General features: G+C 40.4%; 1 protein-coding gene across 1 annotated transcript in view; it reads right to left on the bottom strand.

Annotated features, from left to right (window-relative positions):
• Positions 1–1,077: 1,077 nt before the first annotated feature.
• Ddah1 (dimethylarginine dimethylaminohydrolase 1) overlaps positions 1,078–16,196 on the bottom strand; it is a 36,766-nt gene continuing 21,647 nt past the window's right edge. Inside the window, exons 4-5 of the mRNA XM_005385138.2 lie at positions 3,468–3,611; positions 1,078–1,479 (exon numbers count right to left, since the gene is read on the bottom strand). Of these exons, the coding sequence (XP_005385195.1) occupies positions 1,363–1,479; positions 3,468–3,611 (261 nt within the window). The 3' untranslated portion in view covers positions 1,078–1,362. The remainder of the gene's footprint in view (positions 1,480–3,467; positions 3,612–16,196) is intronic.

Raw genomic sequence — 16,196 nt, 5'->3', positions numbered from 1 at the left:
ATAGCATGCCTGGATCAGTCACCATTCCTTGGTAAGTACCATATCCCTAGCCTGGTTCCTTCAACTCTACATAGAAGAATGATCTCTACCTTCATTGTGGCACTGTTTTTTTTAAGACACGCATGTCTGTTGGAAGTTGTGCAACTTGAAGGGTAGAGAAGAAAGTTTTCATTGCATTCCACAGTAAGTAAGTATGCATGGCTATTTCAAAGTAGAATCACCCCGTCTGCAGTTCGTTTCAGGCACCAAGTTGATCATTTCTTGAATCTGGTCCTTGACCATGTGGGGCCGCTACCTCTGGCCCTCACCAGGCCACCAGTAATCATTGTTAGATGTCTCTTCGGAAAGAAATGACTTTGGGAGAACGGGATAATTGTAAGGACTGGAGGCTGGAAATAGGGTCAGTAGGGGAGGGGGAAGCAGAAATAAGCTGAAGAAAAAAAATAAGTCTTTCTCCCAGGTCCTACTGGAACAGTAATGAGGTAAAAACTCATGGAATGTGACCTAGACACTTTCTAAGACGTTGTACCCATGGGGAGTTTCCGTGCTTTGAGATCTAAGAGCCCTTAGCAACCGTGTGGTGCGGAATTTACCTTCCTGGGTGTGGCGCCCTACTTCTGGAATTTGGATCTCCCAGGCGAAGCCTGTGAGGATGTGCCTCTGTAGCTAAACTGCCCGAGGCAGCCACTCTGATTTTGGTCACAGTTCTGCTGAGCAGAACTGTTTGGTCCCCTGGGGCTGGTGGTGACAGAAGATGTGTCTGCTGGGAGGGAGAGGAGACTGCAGGCAGGCCGGGTTGACCTGCATGAAAGTGTCCGCAATGCCAGACCTTGGGTTTGTTTTACCCAAGGTTAAGGTGGCTGTGATAAAAAGGCAAAGGAAAGTACTTGGAAAAAAGGTTTTCAGAAGGAAAAGAGAGCGAGAAATGGGAGAATCACTGAATCAGGAATTTTACAGGAACCAAACATGATTCATGATACAGAGGAAAAAAGCTAGCTTATCTGACTGATCAAGAAGATATTCTCGGGAATATACTGCAACTAAACGATTTTCACACAGATAATGCGAACACTAAAATGAGTGTTTCCATACTCTTATTAATCACATGTCAATGACTCATTAGTTCTATATTTTCTAGATCGCTTAATTCATTTAGCACATCCACAGCTTAGGTACCACTGAGAGGGAAAGGGAGGTGAGGGTGCCGAAAACGAAGCAATTAAACTTAGAATTAAATTTTTGTAAACAAGAGTTAGTAGCACAGTGGCACAGTAGATTGTCAAGAAAAACAAAGGGAGTGGGGACAGAGTCATCAGCCTGGCCCAGGGCCTCTTGCGGGCTGCAAGGAAGGGACTCTGTGGCTCAGGAGTCCGCCTTCTTGTTAATAAAAACTGAGGAGCAGGTGAGCAACCCATCCACCTTTTCCAGTTCAGAAATGCTCACGGGGATTAGCAGATAGTCTTTCAGTTTCTCATAAACCTACAATGAGAATGGAGGGGAAGGGAGAGGAGGATTACATTTCTGCCCGTTTCGCCACCCCCAGGTGCGGAGAATTAATTCAGTTTGTGTGGCTAAGGGTTTCACTCAATTAACCCCAGCACACACGTAGCCTCCCCTCTGCACAACCCTCCCCATACAGCTGGTGACAACTGGTTAACCGCGAGCTCTATGCTTTAACCTCAAAGCTGAAGATGTGTCAGAAATGTGGTTGTGGCTAGAAAATGCCTTTACTTTGCTACTGTCATTGCTGGCTAAAGTGAATGAAGTCAGTGGCCGTGCGTTCAGTCTGAACACTTCTCCTTCTCCATTCTTGAAAGCCCTCTCAATTAGGCTTTATTGTTTCTTTCCTTGCTGAAACCACTGGGAAAATTTGACAAAGTGTGATTTAAGTGACTACTTCATATCACACTGCTTTCAAGTTATAGGTGTGAATTTTGTAGCATCTTTCAATGCTAATGGAAAGTGTGTTTCAAAAGTTCGATTTAACAGTCCGTAGATTTTTCTTTGTGATCAAAGAAAGTACACTTTTAAAAACAAAATCACTTGAAAACACACTGCCTAGAAACAATCTACCATGTTTTTTTGAAGGGGAAGCTTCTTAAAGTTCAGCACAGTGGTTAATTAAGAGTGCTGGAAGCAGTTGGAATTAGTTTCCAAACCCAGTGGTGTCAACTTACAATATGACTTCAGTTAAGTGACTGCCCCTCTGCACCATTTACCTCTCCCTCATGCCGAAATAATAAAACTGGCCTCCCAGGGCTGTTATAAAGACAATGCCTGTGCTTGCTTGGCATAGGTCCTGACACCAGAGAAGCCCTTAGTCATAAGCGACCCACAGGGATGTTATCAATATTCATGAGGGTTTTATTACTGTTACTGATATTGCTGATAGGCTAAATGAGGAAGCAGTTACTGATCGTGTGGTAGTCAGGCGATTCTACCCCGGGGGTCCAGGTTTAACAACCCTGGGCCGCTTAGAGCGTGAGGTCCACCGTCAAGCTGCAGTCTGAGGTCAGGAATTTTACACTTTTTGCTGGCTCACACTTTTGGCCATGGACATAGAGAGAAATTATCCATATATTTTCCCCACCTTTCACTTTTTATCTGGTAAAAGATTAGCGATAAAATTAAGAGGGTAAACCTAGTAACGACATAGTACAGTACTGCACATTTTGTAAGTGTTTGTAATGTTCCTAATGTTTTCAGGGCAGAAGTCAATGGTTACTAAAGGCTCTTCTGTAACGCTTCATGTAAATGTTCCTCAGAGACGAAGGAGTTGAAGTGCCTAGAAGATATGCGCTTGAGGAATTGATAGCTGAGCACTGTTCAATCTGCTTCATAGGATAAATTGAGATTACTAAGGTATACTAGGACCCTGGCATAGTGCCTTGAGAGATAAGGGAGATTTTCTTTGACAAGGGCAGAATTCCAGATTCAGGGACAACAAGTGCAGAGACTCCTGGTAGGACCAGCTTGCCAGTTTGCAAGCGTGCCACATTTCTTCGTGCCCTACCTTTGCACCTCCTAGGATATGTAGTCCCCTTTCTGCAGCTTTGACAGTGAGCACACCCTCTGAGGGTCATTCATACTCCTCTGCCTTAAGAAACTACTAAGCGGCGGGTCAGATTTGTCAGAAAACAAGGAACAGCTGACCATCTGATTGTAGGTATTAGTGTGGAAAGGTATATTTAATCAGAGCTGGGCACGGACTTGGGTTGTTGGGGTACTTATTTGAAAAGCTTTGAATATCACGTATGATTGTCTCAACTACTGTAAAGGCTCCAGTGACTGATAACATAAAGGAGAAAACTGAGTTACATAAACCTTCTCTGTGTCCTAACTATCCCTTCTGCTTTCTTTCTGAGGCATATAGAGGAAAAGGAAGATCCCATTTGTCACTCTATCCTAAAAATAATCCCCGTGGCGGCCCACCCAGATGCAGTGGCCAGGAGGAAAGTCGTTTTTACCTTTGCGCTTTCTGGATACTCTTCTGGGGTTTGGTGCAGCAAGACATGTCCTTTGCTGGGGATATTTAGATATATACAGTTTGCAGCCATGTCATCAGGCACAGTGAGCTTGTCATAGCGGTGGTCACTCATCTGTTGCATGATCTATGAAAAGAAACAAAGCCGGTCTAAGCAGTGTCTCTTGCACTTGCAAAAAGAAGGAAGATGGGGTGGCGGGATGTAAGCTTGCAAATGATTCCTTAAGGTGGTTCCTCTGGTCAGGTTCCTGGTGAGTTCCCTGAGGTTCCCTTCGGTCACGTAGAATGGGAAGAGGAAAACCTGATTAAGATATGGTTTAGCTGAACAACTGCAAACGTTTTTTGTTGTTCTTTTAAAGTGTGTATTTATTTGTATTTTTAAAAATGTTTTTAAAACCGTTGATTATTGTTCTAGTTTTTGTTTATAAGACCTATTGGTAAGACACAAAACGCCCACATATGGGAAAGGCCCAGTAGAGGTTTTGATATCGGTGTCTGAGTAAGCAGTGTTTCCTTGTTCTGTAAGAAAGAAGGACCATAGCAGTAATCTGGATGGTTAATAGCCAGGTTTAGCAATAACTACCCCTATGACACACAAATTTGCTCTTCTTTACATTCAAGTTGAATGCACTTGTTCACAGGTGATGCCCTTAATATAAAGAGCAAATGAAAAAGCAATGACAAACTCACATTCCTAAGCATTCCCCTCAGGGACTCTGATTTGGCAGATTAGGGGTGGAGCGCAGGAATCTGCATTTTGAAAGCTCTCCAGGTGATCTAAGGTAGAGAGTCCTGGGACCACACTTGCCAAAAAACTGTCTTAGCAGGTCTGTTGTTCAAATGATGTATCTACTATTACTCTAGTGTAAAATAGCTTTAAAAAGAACACAACATTTAAAATGTTGATACCTCACCCTTATCTCAACAGAATCAAAACACAACAATCCTGAAACAACCTCCTTTCTTCCTCAAACAACAAAAGTATTCAAATATCAAAGAAAACAGAAGCAAATATTACTTTGGGAGTAGAGGTGTGGACCATCATCTATACATTATAAAGAATCTGCTGACATGCCAGGTTGTAAAGCTGTAACATGTGCTCTTCCACAGTCTGAATCGAATCTACCTATTCTCCACTATTTGTGTGGAAATGTGTCCACACGACCAGTAGATCTGCCCACATAGTCACGGTGGCACTGGACAGTGAGGTTAATAACACGGAAGAGTAGAAGAGACACTATGCGCTCCCTTCCTTCGGGCACTAAGGAAGGACCTGTTCCACAGCTGGTCCTTCCTCAGTGCCCTGTAGAGCATGAATTCCCAAGAGAACGGGAAGATAGCACCTAGGAAGCCCTTCCTGACCCACCAGTCAGGCAAATCATTTACTTCTCCTCCTGTGAAGTATGTCGGGAGTGGAGAGAGGTGGGATGTTCTTCACACAGAAGTAAACATCAGGAATGTGGACGAACATAAGCATGGTATGAAAGGCCGGGAGACACAAAGATGGGCAGGGTGTGGACCCCATTTTCCAAGAGATTACAGGCTAAGGGAGGACAGTGATAGACAAACAGATCATTAAATTACACCAATAACAACCAAGGTATCAGGCTAAATACATTTATTATTTAATCTCAAAATTTTCATGCAGTCAAATACTTTGCTGAGGGCAATCAATGTTGATTCAAATCTGCCCTGTGCAATGCAAAACCTTCTTTCTTAATCATCTGTTTGCTTTTTTTTGATCTTCATACTTTAGTAGATCTCTCCTTCCTATAAACCACCATAATGTCTGCTTTTCCATATTCATTTAGTACTTATATATTCTCTTGCAGTACCATTAATTCTTTCTTCAGATGTAATTCTACTTGGTGGAGTTAAAGGACATGACTTGACCCTTTTTTTTTTTTTTTTTTTTGGAGACAGGTTCTCACTCAGTAGTTTAGACTGGCCTTACACTCACTATGTAACCTAAGCTGGCCTCAAACTCAGCAATTTTCCTGACTCAGACTCCTGAATTCTGGGGTTACAGGCATGTACCATCACTTAAGAGTTTATTTTACACTTTTAAATTTAAGTTATTCTTTGAAGGGATAAGCCACTAACATAGATCAGCTATGGAATGGGTTCTACCTCAGTGGCTAAATAGAGACAGTTTAAATCTGTTCCAATATGTGTGCAATTAAGAAGTTAGAGACACTCCTAGTAATCAACTTTTTCTAAGCAAATCAACATATTCAACTTCTCGCTCTTTATGAAATGGATATTCCTAGAAATAACATTGAAGAGCTTAAGAAGAAAAACTCCAACTCAAGTAGCTTTTTTCTATTACAAATTGTCACTAATTAACTTTTATGCAGACTGTCTTTTGTGCTGTTTCCAAAACACAGTGGTAGTAGCTTCCATTTGTTCTCTGTGTGCGAGGGAGCACAGTCAGATCAAGATTGAGGACTCAGACTTGGGTTTGAGTCCAAGAGCTACCTTCTCTTAACTATATGTATTTAACCACATATTTTGACTTCTTGGTTTCCTCACCTACAAAATTGGGATAACAGTTTTTATAAACTTATTATGAAAGTTAACTGAAGACATGTATATAATAAAGCATAGTAATAAGCCCTCAGTAAGGTGATATTTTATGACATGGACAAACAAGATCCAAGTTCTCAGGCTGCAATCCCATCTAACCATGGTGGCAAGTGATGACATTTAACCTCTTTTTTTTTAAGTTTTTTTCCAGTACCGGGAATCAAACTCATGACCTTGCGCTTGCCAGGCAGGCTCTTTGCCACTGAGCTAAATCCCCAGCCCTTAACCTCATTGTTAACATAGCCTGTTTTGGAAGTCAATCCTTATTCTTAAAAATGAACAACTACTTTGAAGATAACAGTATGCAATATAACAACCACTGCTGATTTCCTATTATCTTATTTTGAAATTCTGTATCATTTTTAATGTTTTAAAATTTTTTTTATTCTCTTTAAAATAAGAAAATAAAAAACACGTAAGACTACATCTTTGGTGGTTCCTTGATGATTTTGCCAGCCTCTTTTTTACTTTTTCTTTTGTTTCTTTTACACTTTTTCTGCATTATTAATGCCTATTAATTCTTACAAAATATTGGGTTTCAATGACATATTTTGATCCTCTTTCCCCCATTACCTTCCCTTATAGTTCCTCTCCTCTCCCTTCTCCCCTTTCTCTTGCCTAATATTGCTTTCCTTTCTGCTTTCTTCTCATATTTTTTAGATTCAACATGTTAGGGAAGACATTTGGTATTTGTCTTTTTGAGTTTGGCTTATTTCACTCAACACAGTGGTCTCCAGATCCATCCACTTTTCCTGCAAATGACAAAAATGGTAGGTCTACTTTTTGGTTTTGGAGTAACCTCCACACTGATTTCTATAGTGACTGTACTAATGTACATACCCACCAGCAGTACAGAAATACTGCTTCTATCCCTTCCACTTGTGTCCTCATCCTTTATTCATTGTGTCTGGTATTCTTGATGGCAGCCATTCTGACTAGGGTGAGATGGAATCTCAGTGCAGTTTTGATTTCTCTGATGATTAAAGATATTGAACATTTTTTCATATACTTATTGGTCACTTGTACTTCTTTTGAGCAATGTCTATTCAGTTCATTTGCCAACTTACTAGTTGGACTATTTGTTTTTTTGGTATTAGGTTTTCTGAATTTTTAAATATATTCTAGATATTAATCTTCTGTTGGAAGAGTAGCTGAGAAAGATTTTCTCCCATTCTGAGGGAGCCTATTTTTTACCGTAGCTGTTACTGAACACATAATTCAATAGTATTGGAGCCTTAGCATCCCTTCTGCCTAGATCTCTTAGAAAGAATTGCTATAAAGTTCCCAAACTTTTCAAAAATAAAGATAAATTTTAATCTGAGAATAAGTTTCTTTCTTTAGCCAGACCACTGCCTTGAATGAGGCCCAGGTGTAATGAGGTAGACAGAGCCTGGCTTCAGTGAGGAAGACCTGAGTCTGAAGCCATGTCAGGCACACAGTAACTGTGTGACCTGTCACTTAAACTCTCTTAGCCTCAATTTCCTCAGCTATAGAGTGGATGGAAATTCCTTCCTTGCTTGCCATAGAGTAACTGTGAAAATTATTAAAAAATAACATGTGTGTTATGGCTTATATCTAGATGTCTCCCCAAGACTTGCATGGTCATAGGTGGGCTTTTCAGGGGTGGCTGGATCTAGGGTGTGTGATGCTGGTTTCAAGGATGTGACGCTGTGATTGATTCATGGTGAGATGCAGGGATGAATGCCGCCCCTCCCGGGGTGTGAGTAAGGTGAGTAGCCTGGATAAGGTATAAGGGATAGAAAGAGGGTCGTTTCATGTCACTTGTAGCTTGCTGCTTGCTGCCTTCTGCTTGCCATGAACTGTTTCTCCTCTGTGATGCTCCTCTGCCAAGCCACCCTGCCTTGGAGCCAGCCAGCTATGAACTGAGCCCACCTCTATAAACTGTGAACCAAATAAACCTTTCCTCCTTTATCTTTGGGTGTTGGGTATTTTGTCTCAGCAACAAACAGCAACAGCATGTGAAGTGCTTAGCACAAATTTCCAGCCCATACTAAACATAGTAAATGTGAGTTCCTGTCTCTCTTTATTTCTTGCAAATCACTTGGCAAATAGCAGATGACCAAAATATATTTTAACCAATTTGATTCATTCCCATTACTTTTTTCACTCTTTCAAAAAGGATATAGAGAACCTCAGGAGTGCACTATAATCAACTATATGTTCAAGCACATGTTCAAGCAAAATTACCTCCTCTCAGAAAAATATGATACATTCTATCTCCAGAAATACAACTCATTATTCAATGTGAAAGCTATCTAAGATCAATAAGCCAAAGTTTGCTTTTTCACTTAAAGCATACGGAAGGGCACTACACTCTGGTCCTAACCCAAATGAGTTTAGTTGGCAAGGTGAGGTACCGAAGTGGTGAACCTGGAATGGACTGGAGAGTTTGTAGCACATAAAGGCATTAAAACAAAGAAAGAAAAGAAAAAAAATTTGATGTGTATCAAATCAAAGATGTAAACTTCTCCCTTTTTTTAAGGTGTAAACTTCTGTGTGTGTGATCTCTGTTTTAGTAAAATAGTCCAGATAGCCAGTGGGGAAGCTGACTTCCTAATGGATGTCATGGGTCTCTCTCTAGATGCAAGAGGGCACTCAGTCAGGATTTGTGAGATGTTTCATTAGTTGCTTTTCTGAGCAAGCTGCTTCTTTCCAGGGGTAGCCACTGGGACCACACCATGTCTGAATCTCTCCTTACCGTGTGCTGTTGAAGGTCAGTCTGCTCACGTTTGCAGTCTGAACTCTTCTCTCTTCCTTTCAAGTGATTTGGACCTAGTTTATTTGAGAAATTCAGGATTTTTTCCAGACGCCTAGGGAGAGAGTTCCTTGGGCCAGAAGTTATCAACAGAGGTCCTTCAAACAGGGTATGTGCAGCCAGTTCTACCTGATCAAGCCTAGACACAAAACCAAAATTCAGAAAATCTACTGTTTCCACTGACTTAACTTCCTAAGTACTTGGAAGAGCTGTGGGTAGCCAATGGGCCATATTCAGGTGAGGTGCTCCCTCTATTCATAAGCACCTGATAACTGCCAGTTGGTTTTCCAGTTTAACTCATGGTTTCATGACAATGCATTACACTCTTTATCCACAGATAAAGAATCACATGGGTCTTGCTAAAAGATGCTTTGAAAGACAAAGAAGCATGGTATAAACACACTGCTGAGGCCTGGCTCTACCTCATCAGCTCCATACGAGGTCTGGACAAATTCCCACCTGCCCATTTGACTCAGCATGTCTGCTGGTGACTCTGAAGCTGAAACACGGAATGTTGTACATTCCAGAGGAAGTGTTATCAAAGGCTGTTACCAGTACCCACTTCTTGTTTACCAGTGAGTGGACAAACTAACATCTGCAAGGTCGTGCCTACTTCAGACGGTGCCAAGATTCACCAGAGTACCGGAGACAGGATTTCCTTCCTAGCTGTGGTTTACGTTGGCTCCATCCCAACTCCTTCCTTCCCCTGGGATGAACAATCCTCTCCCCTATTTGAAATTCTAATTGTTGGTTTACCTTGGTCTTTAGTGCAACTCCCTTTTCTGAGCCTTATATTTATCATTTATAGCTTCCAATGAGGGCATCCCTAACATTACTGACATAAGGGCCAGTGCCCAATATAGCAATGTTTGAAGATAGTTTTACTTTTTTTATTACTAGGAGGAAAGGAATTATACTATTCTTTATGGGGAAATAATTGAATGCCAAGAATATATGAAGTAATTTACTGATAAATTCTACTGAGAGTGACTCTTAAAATAATGTCTTAACAAAATCACCAAAGCTACCCTAAAGAAGCTCTTCAATTAATTTATCAAGGCCCCAGGGTTATCATTTTTCGACAAATTTAAAATATGCTAAAAGAAATGACTTAATAATGAACAGGTCCCATTTGGGGTGATGAGTCAACTTAACTGTGAATAAAAAGTGGGTTAAGCCTTGTCTCTTTCTAAATGAAAAGGACTTATGAAGCAATAACTGTAAATAATAAACAAGATTTTATTTTTCCCATGAAAAAGCTAAATGTGTTTATTCCAAACAAAGAGCTTCTGTCGTCTTGGATGAAGAACAGTTTAGTCTTTTTCTGTCAGAGTGATCATTTTCTTTTTCTGCATGTTGTTACTGTCTGCATATGACAGCTTGCCATTTATTTATAGCTGGGTTCAGAAGGTACACACATATATACAGTGTATAAAATGCAGGCCGTTCATCATTGGGGGCACCACACAGAGAGCCTCGGGAGACGACACCTTTCTAACGCCTCCGTGGTGTGTCGGACGGACACTGTGAGGATGTGCTCACACCGCAGCGGGAGGGGCAGTGCCACGGCAGGACCAAGAAGCAGGGTTTGTTTTCCCTTTGTGGATGCACAGAGCTTCTGTGAAAAGATGAGCATCATTTCAAATATCCTGGGAATGTGATTGTTGTGCTGTTTTGTTCTACGTTCCAACATTTTTTCCTTGCCGAGTCGGAGGAGGTAGCTTTGTTCCAGAGTGCTACGTAAACAAAGTATTCCTTTAACCCCAGGGACTGTACTTCCTGCTTCTCACTGTACCCCATGCCAGAACGGAAAGCAGAAAGCACCTAAACCTTCCACACGTCACACAAATTCCTCTCCCTGAAAGCAGATTACTCTATATCCTGAAAGGCCTCAGACTCAACTCTGAAAAATCCACATAAATTTTATAGGACTGGGGGGAAGATCTGAGAAGCCAAGTCGCTATTTCAAATGCCTTTTCTAACTTTTGCCAAAGGAATCATACCCCTCCATGTAATACGATTAGAGTGCTTACTACTGGGGTTACATACAGTTGCTCTGTTCAATTCCACCGCCCTTTATGCTGTGCCCCGGTAAGGGCACTGCAAGCACCATGGTGGTATGATATGTGAAAAAGAAAGGTGCAAAGGTAACTTAGTCCTGCTTTTAGGATATGAAAATCTATAATTTAAGGCAGGACTAGCATCTGAAGGGTGTGCCAGCAGTGAGAAGAAAGGTCGCTCTCACAGAGGCGGTTCCTTAATGAAGAAGGCAGGCTGCCGTGGAGGAAACTGCCCTGAGGTCATCTTTGCCACAGCCTGATCTTCACGGTCTGTCACACAGCTGCTGGTTCGGAGGAACCGGCCTTGCTCCCCAGAGCAGAGTTGTCACAGAACAGAGCGGGGACTCTCTGGCTTTCAGCCGAGGAGAATCTGCACGGCTAGTTGCACTGACAACCAGGCATTTCCGGCACTTCCCAACATTTCTGGGAATTTTCTCATCCAAAGGACTGGAAGGCAGCTCCATTCTCTGGCGTCTTACTCATGCTTTCTTTGTATTTCAGCAATTATGTAAAAAAAAAAAATCTTGGCCTATGTTGTTTGACAGAACCATTTAGGCCTTAATGGGTCAAACACTGAAGCGAAGGCATGTAGAAACTATTGAGAGATGATCAGGAATGCTCCATGCACGTGTTTGGCTCACTCCAAATTGATCTTCCTATGATATGAATATGAATCCATCACAACGTATCAACACTAAATAGAGATTAAAAGCAACTAATTATAGTCTATTGAGATTTATAGTAGAGGATGCACAGACATTTTTCATTGCTATTTGATATCTAAAATCATTCACTCATTTTCTTATCATCCATCAAGAGTTTATTGAGAGCCTGAAATAAAGTAGGCATCAAAGCCTGGCAATCCTTCTAAGGCTGAGCTAGTGTAACTATGGATAACATTCTAAAATGGATATCATCTCCTTATGTTTTATAGGATTCCACAGAGGAGCTCGAAATGAACAGTCTGAAAGATGTCTTTCAAGCCTTCTCTCCACATCGGTGGGCTATACAGAATCTAAGAATAAGGTTGCGTGGTTCTTAATTATATCTGCAGAATTTCAAGGCCAAATATTTCCTTCAAAGCCAGGGGCCACGTTCTGTACAAATTATCTCTCATATTTGCTGCTGTTCCTTTTGCTCAGATCATATGAGCCTTATGAATATAGGCAAGAGATTTCTTACACTATCAAAAGTGTAACAAGTCACACAAAGCATTTCTGAGATGGACTCAAAAATAGTGGCCTCGGGGCTGGGGATTTAGCTCAGCGGCAAAGCGCCTGCCTGGCAAGCGCAAGGTCATGAGTTCGGTTCCCGGTACCGGAGAAAAACCGAAAAAAAAAAAAAAAGTGGCCTCCGTGGAAGGCTGGGAAAACCTCCCATATCTGAGGCAACAACAACCCTCACACTGCTCAAGAGCCAGGAAGCAGGACATGGGCAGTAGGAACAAAGGAAACATCTCTGAGTGACTGACAGCCCCGACTAGAGTTTTATTTCATGAGTGAGGAGGAAGAAAATACAGAACATAGCACCTCCTCCCAAATGCAAAATCTGGGCTCCTGCCTTCTCTTATTCCCTTTGCCTGTGCATACTATAACTCAGTAGCAGATGCAAATCTTCTATGATCCTTTTCTTACATCTTGTACGTAAATCAGTACACAGCTACTTACTTGGCTTGGGGGCTATGCTCTGGTGTGCTCCCTCACATGCCTGCGTCACTGTACCCTTTGGCACCCTAAGTTCCATTATCCAAGGTTAATTCCCTTGGGTACTAGTACTTGCTGATCTCTAAGGTTCCCTTGGGGCGTTCAACAGAAAGAAGCAACCAGAACCCTCATCTTCTATTTATTGGTGTGTTCATCTAGTCTATATTCATTTTCACAGCAACTCTGTTAACTGGATTGATTAGATATTCAGTAATTTGTGAGAGGTCACACATTAAGACAGTGAATCCACGATTCACTCCCAGGTTTTTCTGTCTTCAAATGCCTGTGTTTCTTTTGTCACATCCAACAACTGCCCTGTCAAAGTGAAAGACTCTACCCAGACCTCATTCACCGGCAGCCTGTGGACCAATTTTTCCTCTAGACAGAATTTGTTTGATATGCACATATTTTTAGACGTTTGCATTTGAATGCCTTTTAGGCAGAGAACGTCAGGCCCCTGAAGCCATCTGAGTTTGCTAATGGACTACAAGATTTGGGTTCCTGGAGCTAGCTGTTTTTCTAAGAAAAGAAGAGCAAAGCCTTTAAAATGGAGAAAGACAGTGAACAAAGCGGCCACGTGGCCCTCAGAGTGACAGAGGGGCAGCTCCAAGGCAGGAGATGAGAAATGGCCAAGCATGTACAATCCGCAGTGAGGGCCAGGACCAGCCAGCCCTGTCACCCTGTCGCTATCGCTGCAGAATTAATACTTATTTTTCATATGAGCAAATGACTCCTTGGTTATCTCAGCAGTAGGGCATGCATTAAAATGTTTTTCTTCTGCAGCAATTAGGATTGCTTTTTTCTTTCTTATTCATAAAATGTTCCCTGCCCAGTCTGCTTGGCTATTTGTGGAAGGGTTGCTAAGGTTAAGGAAAAGTTTGCAATAACATAAGAGTACGCTTTTTTTCTGGAACAGGTGAAGAAAATCATCATTAGAATTACTTTTTTCTTTTTTTTGGTTGTGGTGCTGGAGACTGAACGCTTTGTAAGCAAGCACTTGCTCAGTGAACACACTCCAGCTCACGTTTCCCAAATACATAATTCCATCTAACTGCTTGCTTAGCCTTCGGGGCTAGGAAAAGTCTGTTTTAGCACTTTTGATCTTCAGCCCTGGGCAGTACTGTGCTGATACATTAGGAGGAAATGCTTTTGAAATATACCCATGTAAGTTTGTTATAAATGTTACAGATATGAAGAATGGGTAGCAAACGGAAGTACTGAATATTCTTTTTTTGTTTTTCCCCTTACTGCTCCCATGCACTTAATTCTCTCAAACCCAACAGAATCGGGCAGGGCAGTCTTTCCTGACACCGGAAAGTAGAGTGTGCAGCGGGTGGAGGGAAGGAGTTCTGCTCTTTTGCAAACCTTACCCTCCATTAGAGGGTGACTATTCTTTACTATTAATTTTATCTTGCCAAGTGATTCCCACAGAAGGCTTGTGTTGCTTTGTGCAGAGCTTGTACGTTATATCAGAGGGCAAACTAGCTGTGACTGACAATCAGTGTAGTTACAACACGGCTGTTGGTTGATATTTTTTGTATACATCGATAAGCAAGACAAGAGAAACAATGAAGACATATATTGAAACTTGTTTGGCAAGGATGGGAGTGACTTTTGAGGTATTCCATAGTAGTTTTTGAATCCTGGAAGAATATTTTGTCATTTCTTCTTCAATGGCTAAACATCAACACATTAAAAAATTTCCTTCATTCTTTATTTTGGCTTTTTTGATGCATGGTTTCAATATGTTGTCTGGGCTGGTCTCAAATTCCTAGACTGAAGTGATCCTCCCTTGCTTCAGCCTCCCAAGGAGCTGAGACTATAGGTATGTGCTGCCACTACACCCAGCTTAACATATTTTTAAGTTTAACCTGCATTATTCAAATATTCTCCATCACTTATGCTGGACAATCAGTAAAATAAGTGAAGTCCTTATTTGTAGTATTTGCTGATTCCTATGTATAAATACTCCACTGGGGCCAGCAATGCCATCAAATGCAGAGTTGGGCAGAGATGCGGAGAGGCACACTCTTATATAGCATTTTGTTGTGTAGAAACAGTAGCTGCAAACATCCCAAGGGGACAGTGGCAAGATACAGTACTATGTGTATCAGTACTATATGTACAAGATATAGTACTACCTATACAGTACTATATGTATAGTGGCAAGATACAGGACAATAATTAGGAAGTGATGAGTTTTAAATATTTAGTGTCTTTGTTTTTTTATTTTAAAAAGTACAACAAAAAAAGAACAATAACAAAATACCAACAACATCGACAAGACCAAAACAAAGTAAAAACAATACAAATGATACAGGGTTTCAGAACAAAATGATAGGAATTAGCAGTGGCTGTTATATTACTTACTGTTATCTTCAACAAAGTTGCTCAGATTACCAGATGTAAGAATGCAAGACTGATCAAACAATTAAAGAGAATAAAAAATAAAAACAAAACAAAAAGAAACCATCAGACTAGATACAGAGTTTCACTAGACAAGATGTTAGGAATTCACCAAGGGTTATTGTATTGCATATTGTTGTCTTCAAATTAATTGTTCAGATTACCAGATATAAGCGTGCAAAATTGGTCAAAAAGAAAAAAAATTAGGCATTAACTGTTCCTTTCAATAAACCATTAGACTTCAGCAGTACAGTTATCCCAGCTATCTTTACATATATATATTAATATATAAACTATTTATATATAAATACATATATATTTTCCTTCCTTCTTCCTTTTTCTCCTTTCTTTTCCCTCATCCCAGCTGTACCTTCATTTTAAAGTATAATTTATTTAATTTTAAGTGAGCAAAATTTAATTCTTAATCAATCTTACACTCTTACATCTGATCTGAGCAACTCTGTTGAAGATAACAATATGTAATGCAACAACCACCGTTAATTCCTATCATTTTGTTCTGAAACCCTGTATCATTTGTATTGTTTTTGCTTTGTTTTGGTTTTGTCTGTGTTGTTGGTATTTTGCTATTGTTCTTTTTATTATTCTCTTTAAAATAATAAAAAATGGCTATATTTATGTAAGCCATTTTGCAAAAATGGGGAAAAGTGAGTTCACAGTTTATCTTCTGTAACATGGCTCCAATTTAAATCCATACTTTTGTTTCTCTTTTTATATCATGTATCCATTTTATTTCCAGCTGTAATTTTGCTATACTTGATGCAAACTCATAACTGAAAAATGAGGTGAAATGTTTTTACAATTTCAGTTCTTCTAAAATCATATTTTAAATTATAAAACTATTATAAAACATAAACATTCTGTAAAAGATTCAATATGGAAAGTTAAAATTGTATTGGACTTAATAGAACTACATACATTTGTTAAAATTTATTAAATTATACATTGACAAATCTAGGGGCTGGGGATGCAGTTCAGGGGTAGAGCATTTGCTTAGACTACACAAGGTCTTGGGTTTGATCCCTAGCACTGCAAAAACAAAAACAAATTGTGAATTTTATTTTATAGAAATTATATTTCAATAAAGCTAACTTTAAGTCAAGCGGGTGGTGCATGCTCATAATCCCAGCACTTAAGAGGCTGAGGCAGGAGGAGAGCCAGGA

This window comes from Chinchilla lanigera, unplaced genomic scaffold (genome assembly GCF_000276665.1).
Source record: "Chinchilla lanigera isolate Chin_1 unplaced genomic scaffold, ChiLan1.0 scaffold00022, whole genome shotgun sequence".
Taxonomy (NCBI): domain Eukaryota; kingdom Metazoa; phylum Chordata; class Mammalia; order Rodentia; family Chinchillidae; genus Chinchilla; species Chinchilla lanigera.
The sequence above is the reverse complement of the archived record's forward strand: the minus strand, read 5'-3'. Positions and strand labels throughout refer to the sequence as shown.